Below are 21,776 nucleotides of genomic sequence, written 5' to 3' on the forward strand. Positions count from 1 at the left end.
TGGCAATTAAGAATTGTCGTTGGGAAACATATCAGTACCGGAACAAGGTGAAGAGGGTGCAACTGAGATCAGATGTGGAATAAAGGGGGCATGACCAATGGGCTGCCCTTGTGGGAAGAGAATTCAAGAAGACTTCAAGTCACAAGATTCGCAAAAGTCTCCTGTTCCAATGTATCCCGTCTTCAATCCTCGTACTCTGCCTCGTACCGAGATCACTCCTGACTTGTTATTCCCCTCTTAACCCCTTTCCGCTGTCCTCACACTCCCGTAATCTGACTCCTTTCCCCCTCTCCTCTCGCAATCCGCTTATCCCCATGCCCCACTGTCGATCTCAATGTCTCCGGTCGCTTCCGCCAAAAATCCTCTTTGCTCTTTTCTTCTCTGACGCCCTCTGTCCATCCCCGGCCTCCTCCTCCTCCTGCTGCTGCTGCATCGTACCCCGAGCCACCCTGGTCTGCGTTACCACCCCCCTCGTGCCCACCCCGCCCACCCCCCCACCACTCACCGTCCCCCCCCACCACTCACCCCCCCACCACTCACCCCCCCCACCACTCACCGTCCCCCCCCACCACTCACCGTCCCCCCCCACCACTCACCGTCCCCCCCCACCACTCACCGTCCCCCCCCCACCACTCACCGTCCCCCCCCACCACTCACCGTCCCCCCCCACCACTCACCGTCTACCCCCCCGACCAATCACCGTCCCCCCCCCCACCACTCACCGTCCACCCCCCCACTCACCGTCCACTCCCACGACTACTACTTCCTGACGGTAGCCGCTCTGCTCGAGCCACGTGGACCCCCGGCACCCCCCCCCCACTCGTCTGCCGCCAATGACGTCATGACGCCGAGTGGCGGCCATCTTAGTAAGGGGACTCCCAGTCCACTACCAGCACTGAGAAACAGCACCAATACGCATACTGTACTTATAACAATACTCATACTGTACTTATAACAATACTCATACTGTACTTAGAACAATACTAATACTGTACTTATATAACAATACTAATACTGTACTTATATAACAATACGCATACTGTACTTATAATACTCATACTGTACTTATAACAATACTCATACTGTACTTATATAACAATACTCATACTGTACCAATAACAATACAAATATTGTACTAATAACAATACTAATACTGTACTTATACTAATGTACCGCAAACAATACTTAGACTGTATTGAAAATATTGAAAAAACAGTGCTGAAAACGCTGCGCCGAAAAACAAAAACTGTATCGAAAACAAGACTGTACAATACTTTTTAATATTTTAGACGTGGAGGGAAGGGTACTGTCAGCTGATTAATTTTGTTACTTATATTCTCCGTTAAGGACGCTTTAAAACTGGCCTTTACCCCCCCCCCCCCCCACTAAGTTTTGACTTTGTACCCTGTTTCTGCTTATTTCCTGTTTTTTTCATTACACGGGGCCTCATATTTGTATCTCTGGATGAGTAAACATAATTGTTATTTTTCTGTCATCCCACGGCGAGTTAATCTGCGTTATCCGCCCCTACCCAACGTGGCCGAGACGACTTCACACAGACACAGACCAGACACACACCCCCCACACACACGCACACACATCACCCCCCTGCCACCCGTCAACACCGACTCACAGGCACGCCGGGCTCCTCCGGGTGGGTTCACTCGACACCAGATCATCAACCGCGGTGATCCACAACCCCATAGCACCCAACCACCACCACTTGCCAATCACCACCACCCATCAACTACCACCACTCCTAACCACCACCTACCAACCAACTACCACACACCACAACCAACCACCACCCAACTACCAACCACCACCCAACTACCAACCACCACCACCCATCAACTACCACCACCCATCAACTACCACCCACCACCTACCACACAACTACAATCCACCACAACCACCCACCACCACCCACCTACCAAACACCACCCACCAACACCCACCACCCACCTACCAAACACCACCACCCACCCAACACCCACCCAACACCCACCACCACCACCCACCACCACACACCAACCACCACCACCCACCACCAAATGTCTTCTCCTCGCCCGTCCTCGTCTCGCCCCCCACCACCCCGTGGTGGTGGTGGCTCTGGTGGTGGTAGTGGTGGTGGTAGTAGTGGTGGCTCTGGTGGTGTCTGGGAGCTGCGTGTCCGCCTTGCGCTATGCGCGCTGGGGGTGGCGCTGTCGCTACTCGCGCTCCACGTGGAGGCGGCCAAGGAGCGCGACTCGGCCTACGCGGCGTGGTGCGACTTCAGCGACAGCGTCAGCTGCTCAAAGGTCTTCTCCTCCAGGTTACTACGGAATTACATTTTTTTTTATTGTTGTTTTGTTAGCGTTCGATTATGTGGGGATCGATTATTGGGTTTTTTTGTCATCCGTCGTTTATTGGGCGCACGCGGTGGCTATGAGATGTTGACTACCTCGCCTGGGATGCAGGTGGTCGTGGTTTCCAGCCCGACCCTGACAATGCCTGCTGCTTTATATTTGGAGTTTTCGTGTCTCTCTCTCTCATCATCAACATCACGGTGGCTATGAGATGTTGACTACCTCGCCTGGTATGCAGGAGGTCGTGGTTTCGAGCCCAACCCTGACACCTGCCTGCTGCTGTATATTTGGAGTCTGCGTGTCTCTCTCATCATCACTGTGGCTATGAGATGTTAACTACCTCGCCTGGTATACAGGAGGTCGTGGTTTCGAGCCCGACCCTGACAATGCCTGCCGCTGTATATTTGGAGTTTGCGTGTCTCTCTCATCATCACGGTGGCTATGAGATGTTGACTACCTGGCATGGTATGGAGGAGGTCGTGGGTTCGAGCCCGACCCTGAATACCTGCCGCTGTAGATTTTGAGTTTGCATGTCTCTCTCTCTCCCCCTGGTCGCGTGGCTTTTCTCCAGGTCCTCTCGGTTTTTCCCTCCACATTTATAACCTGCCGATAAGCCTTCTTGCTCGAGCTATCATTTGTGATAGCCAGGTCAGTGGACCATTACCTGGTAAATGAAAACTAAAATGTGTTTAGTTTCATTCGTATAGTTTTTTTTGCGACTAAGGTGATCACTTTCGATGTGAAGCCAGCACCATCGCTAACGCTCATCGCTTCCCTCTTGCTCTGCAATCGCTATCACTACCACGGCTGCTGCACACGTGCTTACTACACCATATGGTAAACAAACAAGAACCTCAAAGCACGTGTGCATATGCCATGGGTGGAAAAAAAACCTGATTTTTCCAGCGGCAGGCATCGGTTTTTTTCTTTAATACAATTAAACCCGATTTTGTGGAATTAAAACCTGGTTTAATGAATACGAAACTCTGATCCAAGGCTTAGGCTGCTTCCTGGTCGGTGCTGCTATCGTACTCGGGGCCGTCGGGCACGGGCTAGTCGTAGAATGCGGCGGGCAGGTTGGTCTTGATGAACACGAGCTTCTCCTCCACAATCGTGGGCGCCAGTGAGTTCCTTGGCTTGGCATGGATGAAGCCCATCGTTGAGAAGTGCGGTTCTGCAATTAGAACCAATTAAACCGGATTTCTCCCAATCTCAGATGATCGGGTTTAATATAAAAAGACAATTAAACCCGATTGTAAAAAACCCGACTGTGCCACCCTTGGCATATGCAGCACCAGCGCCAAGATTGTCTGTGTCGTCTCATCCACAACGCCAACCACCACCACCAACACTACAGGTCACAACGACACTGACCCACTCATTCACTGAAATACACAGAAAAATATCTCCCCCCTCTCCCATATATACCTGAGATTTTTGGGGCAAAGTGTCAGAGGGCACCTATAAAGGCCGCCGGCACGGTACACAAGAGGGGGGGGTGGGTGGCACCACGCCCGACCGCCTTTGTCTCCCCGGTGGCGATGTTTACACACTGCACCAGGTACTCGTTTGAGGCTGAGTCGACCTGGGGGAGGCTCAGGGCCGGTTAAGATAACACTGTGTAACAAAACATTTTTTTTTGTTCCTGGGTAGTAAGTGTTATTTTGTAATTGCTTATGCCTCAAAAGTACAGGAAATGGCTATTATTCCCCACAAACTTTGCTTTTGTGACCAGGACAGTGATATTTTTAAATGTGCCTATTGTCAATGAGAAACGTGGTGTGCATTTGTGTATTTCATTCACATAAAGTCCTGGTCACAAAAGCAAAGTTTGTGGGGAATAAGAGCCATTTTCTATACTTTTTTTTTAGGCATAAGCAATTATAAAATAACACTACCCAGGAACAAAACTCGTGTTACATAGTGTTACATAGTGTAATCGTCACTGGCGTTTAGCCGTGAGCGGGAATCGAACTTGGGTGGCGGGGTTCGTAGCGGAGCGCGCTAACTGCGAAACCACCGCTCTGCTTGATTCACTCACTAACTCACCCACCCACCATACACCAGGTCCCAACAGCACACCGCTCTGCTTGATTCACTCACTCACCATACACCAGGTCCCAACAGCACACCGACTCGCTTCACTGGCCACAACTGCAGGTCACCACTTCTAATTTCTGCTTCTTCGCTCGCAACTCCACCACTTTTGAAATTCCCTTCCATTCATCTCTTCTCTCCCAAGTTTGCAGAACTTGTTTTCTCCCTCAATTCAAGAAACGCGTTTAGCTATTATCTCTTACACCGCTTGATAACTTATTGCGACGATGAGTTAAGGGGTTAGAGAGTTTACAGGTCCCGTGCGTGCCATTGCTGCCGGCAGGTCCACCACCACCAGAGGGAGCTCTAGAGACGATGTTTGTGGTCTTAATAGGTGTTTTCCCTATTTTTTCTGGCAACAAAACGGAAACCTTTTTACAAAGATTCATGTCTGCATTAGCCACAATACTTGCAGTCAAAATGCAAACACAAACAGCCCTCATTACGTTGATAGTGCATTGTCTTTGAGCTGTACGCCTTTTGACGTCCTCTGGTCGAGCACCAATTGGGTCGAGGCTCAAAAGAAAGTCGTCCCTTGGTGTGGACCAATCAGTTTCAAGGACAATACATATATTATCATAGTGTTTTTGTTTGCATTTTGACTGCAAGTATTGTGGTTAATGCAGACATGAATCCTTGTAAAAAGGTTTCAGTTTTGTTGCCAGAAAAAAGTGGAAAAACCCTATTATATTTTGGTACTGGCAAAGGAGGTCTAATGTTGTGATCTTAACTTTTCCGAATTGGGCCAGACGTCTCTGAAGAGGTGGGGGGAATGCAGCTCCCACAATTTAACCCGTCACAAGCGATCTGTCTGTCGACACAACTGGAGAGCGCTCAACGATACCGGCTGGGGGGTTGTTAAATTAAACTTGATAAAGGGAGCATGCCCTTGCCGTACCGGGAGATCGAATTAAACTAACGACCCCTGGATTGCATGTTCAACCTAACTATTACACCACGACAGTATTGGATGAGTGGTCGATTATTTGCATCGTCGGTTTGAGGTGGTGAATGTGCATCCATCCGTCAATTAATCTCCTGGTATCACCCATGGTCCCGGGCAATTATTACTCCAACTGGGACAGCACTATCATTGCCCGCCCCCCTGTCCTCTGGGCCCAAGCCGACTGCGTCCATGTCTTCATCCATAGGGGTGGTGTCATCATCTGTGACTGGTAGCCACAAGCCAGGGGTGTCGGTTGTAAAAAAAATATTGTCCGGGTAACTGGTAGACAGGAGTAGGTGGCACGTGGCAAGTAGTAATGCTGTTGTTTGATCGCTCCATCTTGTATGTGCTTGTCAAGGTGGGGACGTGGATTCGGTCTTGTGGCTCCGCTGTTCGGACAGAGCAGCCTGCTCAACCAGCCCAACAGTGTCTTCGGGGTCATCTTCTACTCCCTGCAAGTCCTGCTGGGTGTGTGCAACAACAAGCAACAACTAAACGGCTGTTCTCCATAAATTAATTTCACACCGAATATATATTTTTGTTCGTATTGCTCGTAGACTTAAGCATAGGTGGCATGTGAATTGTAGCCACGGGCATTGCAATAGGTATACTGGATGTGGTGTGCTTGGTGCAGAAATATTTTACGGGGCTGTTGACCTGGTGGCCACTCAGCTGAACTGAAGCCGTGGTTAGGGCACAACTTTCAGATGGTGGCGTAGCTATCAAGGGTGCAGGCAGCGCAACTGCACTGAGGGCACAGGTGATAAGCTGTGAATATGGAGAGGTGGAAGGGGGGGTGGGAGGTATTGGATTGTGGGGGGGGTGGCATTTCGTTATCTGCAGAGGCCCATTCCAAACCATGCTGTGTCATTGAAATTGAGAGTTCACATTGTAGATAATCTGAAATGGACTCTTAGCCGTTCCAACTTGTGTTTGCTCGCAACATTCCACACTGCCACGTTTGCGCGTTGTAGCTCAGTCGTTCCACTAAAAAGTTCACGAGTTAAAATTCTGGTTGGGGGTTAGCACATTCTATCGTCCCACTGGTGATGATAAAATAAGTACAACATTTTTGGATATTTTAGTTTTCTTTTCCATAGAATGGCCCTGCCCATGATGATGTGGAATTGCAACCACTGGCTCTGCACCACCAACGCGCACTGACGCATTGCTAGGTGGAGCACACACTTTGACTGTGCAGTCTGGTGATGTGAAGTGATGATCAATCAGTCACATTAATAAAACGTTGAACTTGATGATTCCGAATGTGTTCCACTTTTGTGTGGGTTTTATTTGGGTATTCCCCATTTACTCCCATTCAAAAATACAAAATGGTCAGATATCTCCATCAGGACCTCCCAAAAAAGCTGTGGTCTGCAAACTGTTCCTGCCTCATGGAATGATGGATAGATTGATAACATTGCGTGGTTGAATTCAGTATTTTTAAGGCATAATTTATCGCTGTTTTCCAGGTTGCTGGCATGTGAATAGTAAGCCACAGGCAGGGATACTGGTTGCTGACCCTTAGAAACTTGGCTGATATTAAGCTCTGTTTTTGTGACATGCCGTATGTGATAGGTTTTTATCAATCCTGCAGCCACTGTAGGTGCTACATTCACCAGTGATATAGAAACGATTCGCAATCGAATCGTGACCCAAAATTACAACATGTTATGACATCGCAAGAGGAGTGAATCATTCCCTGCCTAAAAAAATTAACATTTTCCTCCAGACCCCTCTTGTTATCCTAAACGATCCAACACCTGGCGAACTTCACCTAAGTTCGTTTTTCCGCGTTGCAGGCATCTCACATCCGAGCCGTGCGGGCAACCTCGTGCTGCTGGGGACCTCACTGGTGTCGGTGGCCGGAAGCTTTTACCTCGCCTTCATCCTCTTCGGCGTGCTGCATGACTTCTGCATCATTTGCGTCTCCACGTACGCCATCAACTTCCTGCTGACGGCCGTCAACGTCGCGCGCATGCGGAGTGGCTCGGCGCGAAAAGCCGCGCACAAGCGCGACTGATCGCTCCGCAAAACGATCCCGCCGTCCAAAATGATTCCACGCGGGCCGCTGCACCGTAAATGCAGAGGTCGTCTTGTGATGTCACCACGTGCGACGGAGATGGTTTTGCGTCTGCTGGAGGCGGGGGTGTGTTGCACTTGTACCAGCGGCAGTCGTTCTCGACAGCCGCATGAAAGCAACTGGTGCTTTGGCTCGCCCCCCTCCCCCCCGACGTGTTTACCAAGTCGTACGGTGCGTTTGTGCGGCACGATGTCCAACGTTTCGTTCCGCGTGCTTGGGATCTTCAAGTTGTGGAGCGGAATGAACGTCGGACGTCACGTCGCATAACCCGAACACGAATCGGGGAGAGCTGTGCAGCAACAACCGTGAAAACCTTCGCGAAATGGAGCGATGTCAAATCTGATAGGAACTACTTGGTGATTGTTGTGTACGAATGGCAAAACTGTTAATTGTTATTTAATTGTTGTTGTTGCTATTACTTTAAGTTTATAAGAGAATCGTGGAGGGCGTCATACTTGACCGTTGATAAAAAATGAAGTCGCAGGTAATAACATTTTGGCAGTAATGAGATGTTGTGGAAGCAAACCAAGAGATTGCAGGAGCGATTTTCAGTGAAGTTAATCCTCATGTTACATATCTGCCAAATTAATGTTACTCTCTGCACCATCCATTCCTGGACCTATACAGCAAAAATCAGGTTACTTTGTCTTGAAGCTTTTTTTTCTTCCAGATGTGGGCATGGTCAGCTCGAGTGTGTGTGCCGTTTTTACACAGGTCAGTCAAAATATCTTTGGGAAATATTATTGGTCATTGGGGTACCAACACGTCACCTTTACAGGACAATTGTTACAGTCGCAGCCAACAAAAAAACCTGCCCGAGCCGTACGAGAGATAAAATGGTGTATGTGAAATGACACGAGGGCCAAAAGCAAAGATGATGTCATGAAAAATGTTTATTTTGTAGGTTAACAATGACTAAATGAACTTCCCATTTTGTTACACAATTGCACATTCTGTCTCTAAAATGTGATTGTTACGTATCAAGATTGTTACAAGTTTTTGAACAAACGTCAAAGGCTGTTGAGAATAATTCCTAAGAAATTATGTCAATGTTTCATAAATTAAAAAAATACAATTCTTTAACATTGCAGCATATTTTTTTAAACCGAAACATTTATAAATTCCATTTATTCCTAAGCGCTTGAGGTTGAAATAAATCATTTACAAAACAATGGTTGCTCACAACTGTGAAAGGAATGTGCTCAGCAACTTTGGGAGTCCTGACACACAAAAAACTTGTGCCAAGCCGCGCAATGGACGGTGGGGTCAATGGATCACTTTTTTGATCAATTATTCGACTCTACAAACACTAAGCCTCGCCCATCGCAGCGGTACGCGTAAAAAACAAGAGGCGAGACGTTTAATTCTCCCAACTGTTGTCGTGTTATCCGATTTAAGTCGAACAATCGTACTGATAATCGGTAGAGAAATCGATTGCTTAAATAATCGGAAAGCCCAGCTCTGGTGTGACGTCACTGCGAAGAAAATATGCCTCTTAAGTGGCGCTGGTCATATCTTGTAGATGATTAGAATTTGTTACAAAACAGAATATTTTTCAGATGTGATATTCACTGTCACAGTTATTAAATATAAATCTGAATCCTCGATCCAATAAAAATTAAGCTGTCGATTCCCTCGTTCTCAATAACTTCAAATCGTCAATGACAATTGGTTTTTAATCCTTTAAAATCACTGACAAAATATATCTTTGATAAGTGAAGATTACTTTGACTAAGGCACTGGTAGTAGTTGTCGGTGAATTATTTTAATCAGTGGCTCTTAACAAAAATGACATCCATATAGTCCCATTCACCAACAATGAAAAAAGTGAATAAAAAAACAGCTGCGAATACCTCTCCTACACCAACCAGACAGACTGCATGAATGGAGACTTTCAAATTATTTGTTCCACATTGAAGTCTGAGTGTTCGCAGAGTTGGGGTAGGGTTTCCCGGCATCTTCAGCGGCCGCGCCTCATTACCCCTTGGGTGCCAGCAATAGCGTGAGAAGCGAGATTGCAAGATCGAGCACGTGTTAATTTCCACCTAGCCCCCAAGCCCCCAATCCTTCTCCCCACCCCCCTCCCGCTAGTGGTACGATGTGCTCAGAATGGACGACATTCCGTATCCGGTCACGTGCGGCACCGTCACGTTCGCCAGCTTCCAGTATCGCTCGCGGAGGAGGAAGGCTGCCGACTTGGGCTGTCGCTGGCGCGTGAAGATTCCCTTTCTGTTGCCGACGACGCGCGTGATGCCTGCTCGCCGCGGTCACGTGGGAGGTGCGACGATCAACTTGACGGCGTCGCACAGAGACAGAGATCCCCCGTGTAGCCAAGTGCTGTAAGCGGGCACGGCTCATGTGGGGGCTACGTAAAACTTAACTATTTTGTTTACCGGGTGAAGCCCAGAGGTATTAGCTCTTTTTCAGAGGCGATCTGGCAACACGTAGCTTATCGAAGTGACTTATCGCTTGGGGAATTTATAGTAGCCGAATAATCTGAACGCACATTTCCAAATGTGGAGGGCAAAACCGGAGGACCTGGAGAAAAATCCACACACCCACAGGGATAACAACGCAAACTCCAAATATACAGGCTTCAGGGTCAGGATCGAACACGCGACCTCCTGCATACCAAGCGAGGGAGATAACATCTTGCTTTCGCAGTGCAGATGTTTACGAACCGTGCTAATAACCGGTTCAGATATTTGCCACTAGTTTCGAAGCAATGCCACCACTCCACCACCAGTCATAAGTGACAAAATATTCACAGGCATGCATAAGGAGTGTCAAGATGTGCAAAACTCGCAAACGTGACTGAGGTATACAAGAACACACCTTGCTGCGTTGCGAAGTCTGCAAAGTTCCAGATCATCTCGCCGATGAAGTATGCGTCACGTTTCTCGTCAAAAACTTCAAAGTAACTCTTCATGACGGCTTCCTGGTACTCCTCTGTAAACATCAAAGGGGGGTCCTGGGAAAGTGAATGGGTCAGAGATCAATGCTTTGAGTGGATGGTTTTAATAATGAAGCTGTCCTGTGTGAGTTTTAAGTAGGCCATGTAAAAATCCATCTCTGGTATGAATCGAATTGAATTGAATATTGTTTTGGTCTCTATTATTGATAATTGTTTTTTTACCCTTTTATCTGGCAACAAAACTGACACCTTTTTAACAAGGAGTCATGTTTGCATTGACCACAATACCTGCAGTCGGAATGCAAAAAAAACCATAACTCTGATAATGTATGCACTGTCCTTGAAATTGATTGATCCACACCCGAGACAGCTTTCCTTAGAGCCTAATCTCTCATGGTGTTGGACCAGATGACGCCAAAAGGCGCAGGTGTCAGTTTTGTTGCCAGATAAAAGGGTAAAAAACCAATTATCATATTTTGCTACTGGAAAATGAGGTTCCAATGGTGTCGATTGTTATTGTTTCTCGTTCTGTTTCGATTGCATCTCGTTTGCACTGGTCTCTCACTCCGACCTATTCGTACAATTTGCTTGTCCGTTGTCTTTTTCATTTAAGAATCGATTGCGCGGCTGCAGGATTTACGCAAGCCACCAAATCACAAGCACGTGAATGAACGAACGCTCTTGTATGGCATTCGAGAAGCGGCGTGGCATGGTGTGGCGGAGGGGAGCGGGAGCGGGCGCCGGCCTCACCGAGTGCAGGCCGGGGATGGTGTCGGCTCCGTACTCGGTCTGCAGCACGGGCTTGCCGTGCTTGGCGTGCCAGCCGTCCAGCGCGTAGCGCAGCTGCGGCACGATCACCTCCAGGTGGCCTGCGTCGTGGTACCACGAGTAGTACGCGTTGAGGCACACCACGTCCGTGTACTGCGCCTGCCGCCGTGAACGGTGGTCGTGGTGGGCAGCGCACGGCGCACGAGTTAAGGTGGCAATGGGCTGTGAAGCCGTCGGGACCCGAGTTTGATTCCCGGTCTTGGCAAACATCTGTGGCGAGCGACGTCTGAACTGGCGATTCCCCCTCAAGGGCAGTATCGGTGATGAATATGTTCATCGGTCCCGGGCCTCTCGTAAGTTGACTCATGCTTAAATGAGTACCTGGTGCGGTATATAAATATCGTCACTGGGGGGACAAAGGTGGCCAAGAATAATATCAGCTACACAAACTCCTTGTGTGCCGTGTTGGCCAAAGTAGGTACATTCCACTCCAGGACTGCCCTTCCTTTGAATGGGTGTTTCTCTGTGTGTGTATATATGTAAATATGTCTCTATCCCAGGTCACTCTGTTGCAAATGAGACTTAATACTCGTCTCTTGAGGCCTCGCCTGGTTAAAAGCAAAAAAAAATAACTTGAACTCTTACCGCCTTGTCAGTTTGGAAGCTCTGGTTAATGACGTAGGTGACTGGGCGAGTTGGGTCCAGATGCCGCGTATGTTCGATAACAGTCCTGAAAGACAACGTTTTTACAACGGGAGAACAGTAAACTACTCAAGTTTCAAGTTTATTTATTAGGTATAGCCCTGTGAGCCATTCGGCTCTTGAATCGGGTGCAACCGCAACAAACAAAAAACAAAAACATGAACAAGAAAACATCTTAAAGTGACTATGTGCAAACTGAAAATCCAGGAAAAAAACAGCAAAACAATTCCAGAAAAAAGCACCGTACACCAATGTCCGCACCTTTACATTGTTCCATTTTCAAGTACATCATAGAACAGCACACACAATTGTCATTACAATCAAAACAAGCATGCCATCAGCCACTGCCAAGCATCCAAAAATTAATAAAATACCTAAATAATTGTTCTATCATTACCCTGGAGAACCTGGATCTCGACCATTCTCACGAGGGTTCTGCCGAGTAAGTTTGGAGCAAATTGATTACCATTTAACACGTGTTTTGCCATTTAAATTTCCAGAGAGATATGTTTCACTGTTAGATAAGCAAGTGGGCTCGTGCAGGACGCGTCACTAGAAGACGTGACGACCAGTCATGACCAGCGATGGAGTGGCAGCCAAAGGGGGGAAAACACGCCCGACATGTCCACTGTGGAGTTGGAGCAACAAACTATTCACTATTTTTATGTTACCCGGTAAGGCCCACGGAGCTATCTAGCTATTTTGTTTTTAAGCGACCTGGCCACAAATGATAGCGCAACGAAGTGACTTATCCTCATGCTAACATTTATAGGAGCCAACGCTCTTAAGGCATGTGGATTCTAAATGTGGATGGAAAAACCGGAAGACCCGGAAAAAAATCCACGCGACCACAGGGGGGAGAACATGCAAACCCCAAATATACAGCAGGCGTCAGGGTCAGGATTGAACCCACACCCTCCTGTATACTAGGCGAGGTAGTTAACATCTTGCCACCGTGGTGCCCTGAGATCAGCCGAGATCAGATCATGAATACGTGCTGGACGGATTGTTGTATCGCGTGGTTAATGAGGGACATGAAGGATGGCAATGGCTCGGGTGAGGCCTTCAGCCGTGGACTGATAACAGCCAAGGTTTAGGATTTTGTAACAGAGCTCACAAAAGGAAACTGTGAATCAATTCAAGTATATAGAATTTTGGAAATGTTGTAGAAACGCATTAAGATGAGGTGCTTTCATTATTTCAAAAGGGTACAGGGAACAGATGTATATTTTCCCATTGAAGCCTTGTTTTTTCCCAGCACCTCAGTCGTGAATTTAATTAAAACCAAAATCATTGCCTTAAATATGGCTAACGGTAACAATGATGACAATTCCGATGATGATGACAACGAGATATTTGCCCTAATTTAGATTTCTTGTCGAGATGTTTGGCAAATTCCTCACACGCCGAAACACAAACTGACTGAAAGGGAGAGCACACACTTGAAGTAGGGCTCTGCGACGGACAGCTGAGAGGCGGGCTCGTTGGCGACGGACCACATGACCACGGAGGGGCGGTTCTTGTCTCTCCTCACGAGCTCTCCCATCACCGCCAGGTGGTGCTCCAGCGACGCGTTCCCAAAGTTGGCGCTGTGTGTGGAAGGGCGTGGGGCAGACACGTGACAGCTACGGCAAAAAAAAAAAATTCTGGCCTGGACTTTTGCAGATGATTTAGACTAATTTCAGGGTGCTGATTCCAAATCTGATCTCAGATTTCCTCTATCATATCTCATTTTTATGCTATCGGCATACCCCATTTTCATTGATTTTACCCGAAATTAACTCTGTCACTTATGATTGCAAGTTGTTCCGAGTCAGTGACTGCTTTAGTGTTAAAATATGGTGTTGTATTTTTAGGATAGTGTGTTTATAATATAATTTTATGTAGATATCCACATTTATTTAATATTTTTCTTCTGCAGTTTTTATTGAAAATGCGATATTTGATATCTCAAATACCTGATGTGATAGACAAAAACTGATGTCAGATTTGGAATCAGCGCCCCAAAATTACCTTAAAACCGTTGGAATACCTTATGCCAGAAAAAGTGTGTTGACCAGTGTAATAGCAGTAGTAGTTATCAACTTAACACGTAGGATTTTGCAGCCAATGTTAGGATTCACAAATAGATTTTTGGGTTTTAAGCCGTTCTGACATGCTGGATTTTATTCTCACTTCCTGGATTTTCCTGCAGATGCTTGGTGCAGTTTCAAGTGAAACGTATTTAATTGCAAAATTTTGTTGTGAGAATCGGTCAACTTACCGGTGAGCTGAAACAATAACTGGCACGTTAAACGCTTGTACAAGTGACAATTTAATTTGTTGGCTGTCTGGTGGTGAAGGGTCCTGCGACAGAAATTTGACCAAAACAGTATAAATAGGCACACCACACTTAGTAACGGTGGCGAGCTGTTAACTACCTCACCTAGTAAACAGGAACTTGTGGGTTCGATCTCGACCCAGACGCCTGTATATTTGGAGCTTGCATGTCTCTCCCCGTGGTCGAGTGGATTTTTCTCTGGGTGCTCCGATCTGCTATAAAATTCCACGTGATAAGCCACTTCGTTGAGCTATCATTTATGGGCAGGTCACTTCTGAAAACAGCTATATAGCTCAGTAGGTCTTACCTAGTAAAATAAAATAAAATGTTTTTAGCTTAGTAATTGATCGGCAGGTTGCGTGTGGTGGAGCAACGCATGGGAATACTAACCTCTGGCCAAGACATCTGGCTAGCGTGGAAGAGTAGGCCAAATACCATCAATAGCTCCATCTAGTGGAAGCCCTTGTACCAGCCGTGGCACGAGCAGATGATAGCAGGGTTGCATCTCCACCTTAAATACTCGTTGATGTACCCATTCAGCCATTTATTGATTGACGGACTACAATGATTGAATACAGTAAAACCTTGGATTGCGAGTAACTTGGTCTGTGAGTGTTTTGCAAGACGAGCAAAAAATGTAAATAAATATGAATTTGATAAACGATCGAAGTTTTGCAATACGAGTAGTACGTATACGCTTTGTCTGCCGAGCGTCATGTGATCACAACTGATATACGAGTGCTTTGGATTACAAGCACGTTTCCGGAACGAATTATGCTCGCAATCCAAGGTTTTACTGTATACCGATTGACTGATGCGCAGACTCACGGTTGGGTGATGCCCACGCCCGGACACTCATCGATGATGACGATGCCGAGACGGTCGCACGCGTCCATCAGCTCCTCGGCATACGGGTAGTGGCTCGTGCGGAATGAATTGGCGCCCAGCCACCGGATCAGGTTCAGGTCCTTGGCCAAGATCGCCCAGTCGAAGCCTCGGCCGCGAATCTGCCGACAAAAAAAAATCTTAATCAAAAACAACTTCCAACTCACTTTTCTGAACAGTTTGAATTATATACTTTTCCCCTGGGTATTACAAGCATGTATCCCTTTTTGCACATTTTTGGAAATTACCATTATTCTGAACTTTGTCAAAGCAAGTACACTTTTGAAAAATATTCTTGTTGAGATATGTTGGTATATTACTTTTCATATTAACATTTTTCAAGGAAGGTTGAACACGTTTGTGCAGTATCTCTGTCAGCGACAGGGGGGAGTGAGGAGGAGGAGGGCTGCTCACGTCGCTGTCCTCGTGCTTGCCAAATCCACGGAAGTAGAAGGGCTCTCCGTTGATGAGGAACTGCGTGGAGGTGACGCGCACGGTGCGGATGCCCACGGGGAGGTTGTACCAGTCCTCGCGCCGCTCCCCTCTCACCAGCGACTTGGCGTGGACCTGCATCGCAAGCCCTCCGCAAAGTCAGCCGTGCGACCGTCCGTGTTTTAGCGCCTATGCCCTCCCCCTGTGTGCACGTGTTTTCACCGAGTAATTCAGTTTGCCTAGCCTGCGTAGAATTAAAATGTAATAAACAAAATGAAAGGGTAAAACTTTGCCACGCGGGACCATATTGGAAACTAGTCTTGAGAATCGGTGAAAAACAAATGGGGCAGGAAGAAAGCACCAATGCCAGCGGCTCCCAAATTCTGATGTGCTACCGGAAAGCGAGCAGTCTGTTTGCATTTGTGTGCACATCTGTATATGCATCGGTGTACGTACATATGCATATGTTTCTCATTGGTACCAGACAACGTATAACGACGCAATGTCCAATCCACAAATAAGAAAGGAAACATCACAGCGATACTCATCACTACTCCTGACACGAATGTCTAGTTTGACCACCTGGATGTGAAATTTTAGTTGTTGCTCTGCATCTAAATCAGCCATACGAAAGAAGAATATTTATGTTACATATTGAAACTGAAATTGTAACCTCTGCCTTATTGAATACTGACATCATTGACGTCGTTGAGTGCAGATTTTTTTCACGCACCCCACAACAACACATGTGCCGTGCGCCGTGCACACTCTCTCTTCTCTCTCTCACCTGCAGCGTGTACAGGTAGCCCGCCTCGGGGCGCATCGTGAGCGGCCACCACAGCTTGGGCCGTGCCACCTTGAGCGTGCCGACGCCGTCACTGCAGTTCGCCTCCCCCTTCGCCACCTCGTGGCCCTCGCGGTCGCTCAGCGACACCACCAGCTGGCACTCGTCCGCGCCCACCACCGACACGTTGTAGTTCACCACGCCTTGGTCGAAACCAAGAGCAGCGCAAGGTGGCATCAATGCCGCAGCCCCGCAATTACATCCTCAGGTCGTCCCTGCTGGCGAAAAGGGCCACCACTCTAGGACACTCTAAAGCGCCCGGTCAGGAGGGTGTGTTTTGGCCTACTCTTCCACGCTGGCCAGACGTTTTGGAAGAAGTGGGGAGTACCTACACTTTACCCCACCACACGCGACCTGCCGAATGAATGTGGTGTACCCATTAATACTGTTGGAAGGCCAGGAGGATTTTAAAAAAGAAATCCCATTATTTCAACTGCTGCACTGGGAGATTGAACCGGTGCTCTCTGAATAACAAAGTGCACGTAATAGTTAAATATTGCAATTTTCATTGAATAAGTGTCGCTTAAGATAAAATCACCTGGACCAATCTCGTCGGATCTCAGGAGCCAATCAGAGTTTAGCCTGGAGAGCGCTCGGATAGGTAACTACCCTTCACAAATAGGTCATCGTGGGGCTTGCTGGGTTACGTGGCAAGATGTTAACTACCTCGTCTGGTATACAGGAGGTTGTGGGTTCGATCCCGACCCTCACGCCTCTATATTTGGAGTTTGCATGTTTCTCTCCCCGTGGTCGCGTGGATTTTTCTCCGGGTTCTCCAGTTTTTCCCGCTACATTTCGAAACGTGCGTTTAAAGTATTTGGCTGCCACTTAACATTTCCACGTGATAAGCCACTTTGTTGAGCGCTTTTTGAAAAAGAGCTACATGGCTCAGTGGGCCTTACCTGGTAAAATAAAAAGAATTTAGATTATAGAGTATGTAGTGGCCAGCCAAGGGCGATGCACAAACTCTAGCATATGCTGAGTCCACACCCAGGTCGTCGTGGAAGTCGGTGAGTACGGTGATGTCGTCGATGAAGGCGTCCGGCGTGGAGCAGAGCAGCACTGGGCGGTGGATGCCAGCGTAGTTGAAGAAGTCAAACTGGATGTTTTGAACAAAGTATCCTCGCGGGTACCTGTGTGCAATAGCAACGATCGAAATTGCGTCGTAAAAAAATCGAGCGGGGGGGGGTGGGGGGCCAGAGATGCTAAATTCTGAAAGGATGACATGTATGGTCCTTTTCTCAATCCACTGCTGGATGATGAGGGCCTCCCCACACCAAAATTATAACTCTAAACCCAAAACCCCAACCTATGACGCCTAATCCCTATCCCAAACCCTAACTCAAACCCTACACGAAAACTGCAGAATCCACGTTTCTTCATATTTTATCAACTCAAAGATAAAGAAGTGGGAACTGAAAATAAACCGCTGTTTAGTAAACTCAAATCAAAGATTAGACACAATCCTAATGGATATTTACAGAAAATTGTGTGGGGACGAGAGCATCAGAGATACGGCTTATTTTCCTATGTCTGCAGTGAACAGTAGTCACCCAGACGCTGCGTTACAAAGTGGGTAAGGCAGACAAGGGGGCCCCCCATTTCATTCCTTGCATTAGGACCTATGGCACCACCCTACACCAATGGAAACCTGGTGAGTGGCACGCCAAATGAGCGGGTTGATTCGACCTTGCAGATGATGCCACAGAGAAAATATGCTCAAGCGTGGACTCCAACGGGTGGTGGCACCTGAGCGTGTCCCGCATGTACTCGATGCTGCCGGGTGGCAGCGTGCTGGGCGTCAGGGTGTTGTTGACGGCCACGGTGATGCGGCATGGCGTGGAGGCCGGAGAGCGCACGATGGCCGTTATGTCGGCCTCGAACGGGAGGTGGCCGCCTTCGTGCCGTGTCACTTCCTTTCCATTTACCCACTGTCAAGAAAAAATAAAGGAATATACAAAATCATTGTTCAGCTGTTAAAGACCGCGAGGGACAAGTGACGTTTAGCGAGTGCCTATTAATGTTGGGACGGTGGGCGTACGAAGGAACGATGTGGCTCATTTAACTTAAGAGTTGATCTAGGAAGCCCCAGAACAGGTTTACAAATGACTTGTCACTGATGTTAGCCGTGGCCAGAAACCAAACCCAGACTGCACAACACTTAAGAAAAAAAAACATGCACACATTTACATAAAGCAAATGTGAATATTAATTAATTCAAGCCATTGCTTCTAAGAGCGTACTTATAATAGTATCTCATTATTGACATACAGCGATCCAACAATCTAGAGGGAATGAAAGGGGCCCATCCCACGGGTGGCTCTGTGCTGTCATCTCACCAGGACTGTTATCAACACAACTTAATCAAATACGCAGTGGACATAATGTTACTCCATCCCATTCTCCAGGAAGTGGCGCCAAGTGAAAGCAAACTAAAAAAAAGCTTAGGGGTCCAAACAGCTCATGGGCCTCGAGATTAAACTCAAAATGAAATCCAAACGCAACATGCTAATTAACAAAAAAGCAATTACTCGCTCATCTTCTGCATCTCTCTTCTCTCAGATCACTACAGTAGCATCTCTATAGACATCTATCTGTTGTCTACATCTTCCCCCGCTCCTCCCTTTAGCACGGTTGGCTATGCACGGTGAAAAAGAAGTTCAACATACATACATACATACATCTCACTTGGATACTATGAATTGAAAGAGGGAGGGAGCCCCCCCGACCCCCAAAAACAAACTGCCTTAGGGACCCCAATTTGCTCGCACCACCACTGCCGCCAAGGGGCAACCCACCACGATGGCATTGTAGTGCACGCTGCCGAATCGCAGCATCACCCTGCGGTTGGCGTTCTCGGCGACCCACGACGAGGGCACCCACGCGTGCCGCTCGTACCACGCCCAGCCCACGAAGTCGCGCAGCGCCGCCTCCTGCGTCACGTCGTTGTAGCTCGAAGGCACGGGCATCTCCAGCACCGGCCCCGTCTTGTCCAGGGCAACAAGTGAAGGCGAGGGAGAGTAAGGAAACAAAGGGGGAGGGGGCAATGAACTCACGTCAGTTTAACATGTAGGCTTTCGCGACCGATATAATCCATGTTTCTTTTGGGTTAGATTGCCCAAATATAAATGTCGTTAAACCCGCTACCACCCAACACTGCCAATTAGAAAGGTTTACATTTTGACTTAAAGCTTTCGTGACTGCAGGAATTCATATTCTTGGGTCTTATTTTCTTTGAACCTATCTACGTGACTTTACCGAAAGACCCAAGAATCAGCAAGGTTTGTCACGTAAACATAACATGCCAATTAGTTACTAGTACAGCACACCGGTGCGTTGGAGAGCAAATCCACAACATTTACAATCTAAGTACGACGTTTCGTGAGTAATTACAACTAGCTTCATCAGGCGGACTGCCGGATTTGTGGAGAAATCCTCCCGTTTCGTCATCCCTCACCGTTCTGCGATGCACATACCTCCTCCAAGCATGTTCACGCACTTTACAACTTTTGTCAGCGTCAGCGTCACATTCCACATGTCGTAACAGGTAATACGCATTGATTTATTATTATTATTTTGGCAAATTAGGAAGGTGCTTTCCATCTCGCTCCATCTTCAGCAGCCCGCATTGATCAATGGGTAAAACTCAGGCCACTGGGTCGACAGCACTGTGGGCTCTTGCGTGCGCTCTTACACTCACATGTAACGCTCTTACACACGTGACGCTCTTATACACACGTGACGCTCTTACACACACATGTCACCCTCTTACACACACACGTAACGCTCTTCCACACACGTGTAACGCTCTTCCACACACATGTAACCCTCTTACACACATGTAACCCTCTTACACACATGTAACCCTCTTACACACATGTAACCCTCTTACACACATGTAACCCTCTTACACACATGTAACCCTCTTACACACGTGTAACTTTCTTACACACGTGTAACGCTCTTCCTTTCGATATTAGGAAGCCTCTGTAGCTACGCAAGTTTAAATCTAGACTGAAACCCGATTTCTTTAAAACTGCTTCTTGTGTTTAGTTTCTCGTTCTTCCGCCGCACCTCCGATTAGCACGGTTGGCTACGTATGGTGCGAAAGAAGTTCAACGTATTGGTGGTGCCTACAAGCGAGACCATCGTGCAAGAGATAAAACAATTGACAATAGCGAATGTTGCAATTGAACAAAGCAAAAAACTAAAATCTACGCCTCACCTCCACCAGTCCTTTCTCGGCCCATCCCCGCGTGAACCCTTCGTCTCTGCCCGGCGAATCGTCCGCCCGGAAAGCCCAGAAGCCTCCCAGCTCCTTCAGCTCGCGGGACCGAGACTCACGGGGGTAAAGAACCCCGCTGCCCGGCCCGGTCTCTGCCGTCATCCCCGCAGCCAGCCCGGCAAGTCGGACTAGGAAAAGCGTAAGGCTTGGGGCCCGCGGTCGGGACATTTCTTCACTAAAACGGGTTTTGTTCTTCCTCCTTCTCCTCTGTGGTTGAGCGCTTAGCTCAACTGCCGAGTAGTTGTTGTTGAAATCTTAGCAGGATATCGCGTGTGCAGTCGAGCAACGTTAGTTTGTTGCGCTGTTATGAGGTGAAAAAAACGAGAGGGGAAAATCTAATTTGAAAAGCCGGGTCGCAGTGGAGAGCGGGCGTGGCGACGTCACGTCCGGTCACGTGCCCTCCTAGACACGTCACGTGTTAAAAACAACACGTGATGCGGCGGCGGAGGAGGCCACGTGCAGCAATCAGAATGAGGAATGCCGTCCCCTACTTACGAACGAGTTAGGTTCTAGGTAAAAAATAAAATAAAAAATTACTAAAAGTAATAATAGAAATAAAATAAAATAATAATATTATTTTTTTTTTTATTTTTTTTTTTACCTACGTGACTTTACCTTGCAGTCACGAAAGCTTCAAATCTAGAATTAGGTTCCAGAGGTCTGTTTGTAAGTCGATTTGTTCTTAAGTCCCAACTTTAACTCCTGTCGATTCTAAACGTGTTGTACGGCACGTACACTAAACACGAGGAATGGCTTTAAAAGTTGTGTAATCTCATCATGGGAACTCCTTTGCCAGTACCAAAATATGGGAATAGGTTTTCCCCTTTTTTCTGGCATCAGAGTGCAGCGCCACATTAAATACGCACTACAATGACAATAGTTTAAAGCGATTTGAAGCATGTTTTATTTTGGGGGGGGAGGGGGGCAGAGCTTTGTGACGTCATATTTGAGGGGGGTCTGACTTTTTGTGACATCGTGTGACGAAGGGGGGGTGGGGTCAAAAATCGTCCAAAATCGCGTGACGTCATTTATGGACGGCCCCATATGCATTGTCTTTGAAACTGATTGGTCCACACCAGAGACAGTTTTCTTTCGAGCCTAGTCTCAAACGGTGTTAGACCTTTAGGCATCCGTATCTCTCGTCCCGTTTAC

The 21,776-nt window shown here is 47.5% G+C and overlaps 2 protein-coding genes across 2 annotated transcripts; one reads left to right on the forward strand and one right to left on the reverse strand.

Moving 5' to 3' along the window:
* Positions 1–1,539: 1,539 nt before the first annotated feature.
* On the forward strand, positions 1,540–8,646 carry LOC144719397 (vitamin K epoxide reductase complex subunit 1-like). Its single transcript, XM_078595269.1, has 3 exons — positions 1,540–2,314; positions 5,750–5,859; positions 7,194–8,646. The coding sequence occupies exons 1-3, from the start codon at positions 2,055–2,057 to the stop codon at positions 7,412–7,414; spliced, it is 591 nt and encodes a 196-aa protein (XP_078451395.1). The 5' UTR covers positions 1,540–2,054; the 3' UTR covers positions 7,415–8,646.
* Positions 8,350–21,033, reverse strand: GUSB (glucuronidase beta). The gene is made up of 12 exons (XM_078595267.1): positions 20,565–21,033; positions 19,138–19,326; positions 18,089–18,270; positions 17,330–17,472; positions 16,283–16,482; positions 15,478–15,630; positions 15,007–15,185; positions 13,301–13,447; positions 11,802–11,886; positions 11,139–11,315; positions 10,310–10,445; positions 8,350–9,728 (listed from the first exon to the last, which is right to left on the reverse strand). Exons 1-12 carry the CDS (start codon positions 20,790–20,792, stop codon positions 9,562–9,564), a joined length of 1,986 nt encoding a protein of 661 aa, XP_078451393.1. The 5' UTR covers positions 20,793–21,033; the 3' UTR covers positions 8,350–9,561.
* Between the last annotated feature and the right edge of the window lie 743 nt (positions 21,034–21,776).

Source organism: Lampetra planeri, chromosome 6, assembly GCF_965212315.1.
Source record: "Lampetra planeri chromosome 6, kcLamPlan1.2.h2, whole genome shotgun sequence".
Taxonomy (NCBI): Eukaryota; Metazoa; Chordata; class Hyperoartia; order Petromyzontiformes; family Petromyzontidae; genus Lampetra; species Lampetra planeri.

Coding starts and splice junctions, on each gene's coding strand:
- LOC144719397 (XM_078595269.1), top strand. CDS start 2,055: ATGTCTTCTCCTCGCCCGTCCTCGTCTCGCCCCCCACCACCCCGTGGT. Junction 2,315..5,749: donor TCAAAGGTCTTCTCCTCCAG/GTTACTACGGAA, acceptor GTGCTTGTCAAG/GTGGGGACGTGGATTCGGTC. Junction 5,860..7,193: donor CTCCCTGCAAGTCCTGCTGG/GTGTGTGCAACA, acceptor TCCGCGTTGCAG/GCATCTCACATCCGAGCCGT.
- GUSB (XM_078595267.1), bottom strand. CDS start 20,792: ATGTCCCGACCGCGGGCCCCAAGCCTTACGCTTTTCCTAGTCCGACTT. Junction 17,473..18,088: donor TACATGCGGGACACGCTCAG/GTGCCACCACCC, acceptor TATTGCACACAG/GTACCCGCGAGGATACTTTG. Junction 11,316..11,801: donor GCTTCCAAACTGACAAGGCG/GTAAGAGTTCAA, acceptor TCACGGCGGCAG/GCGCAGTACACGGACGTGGT.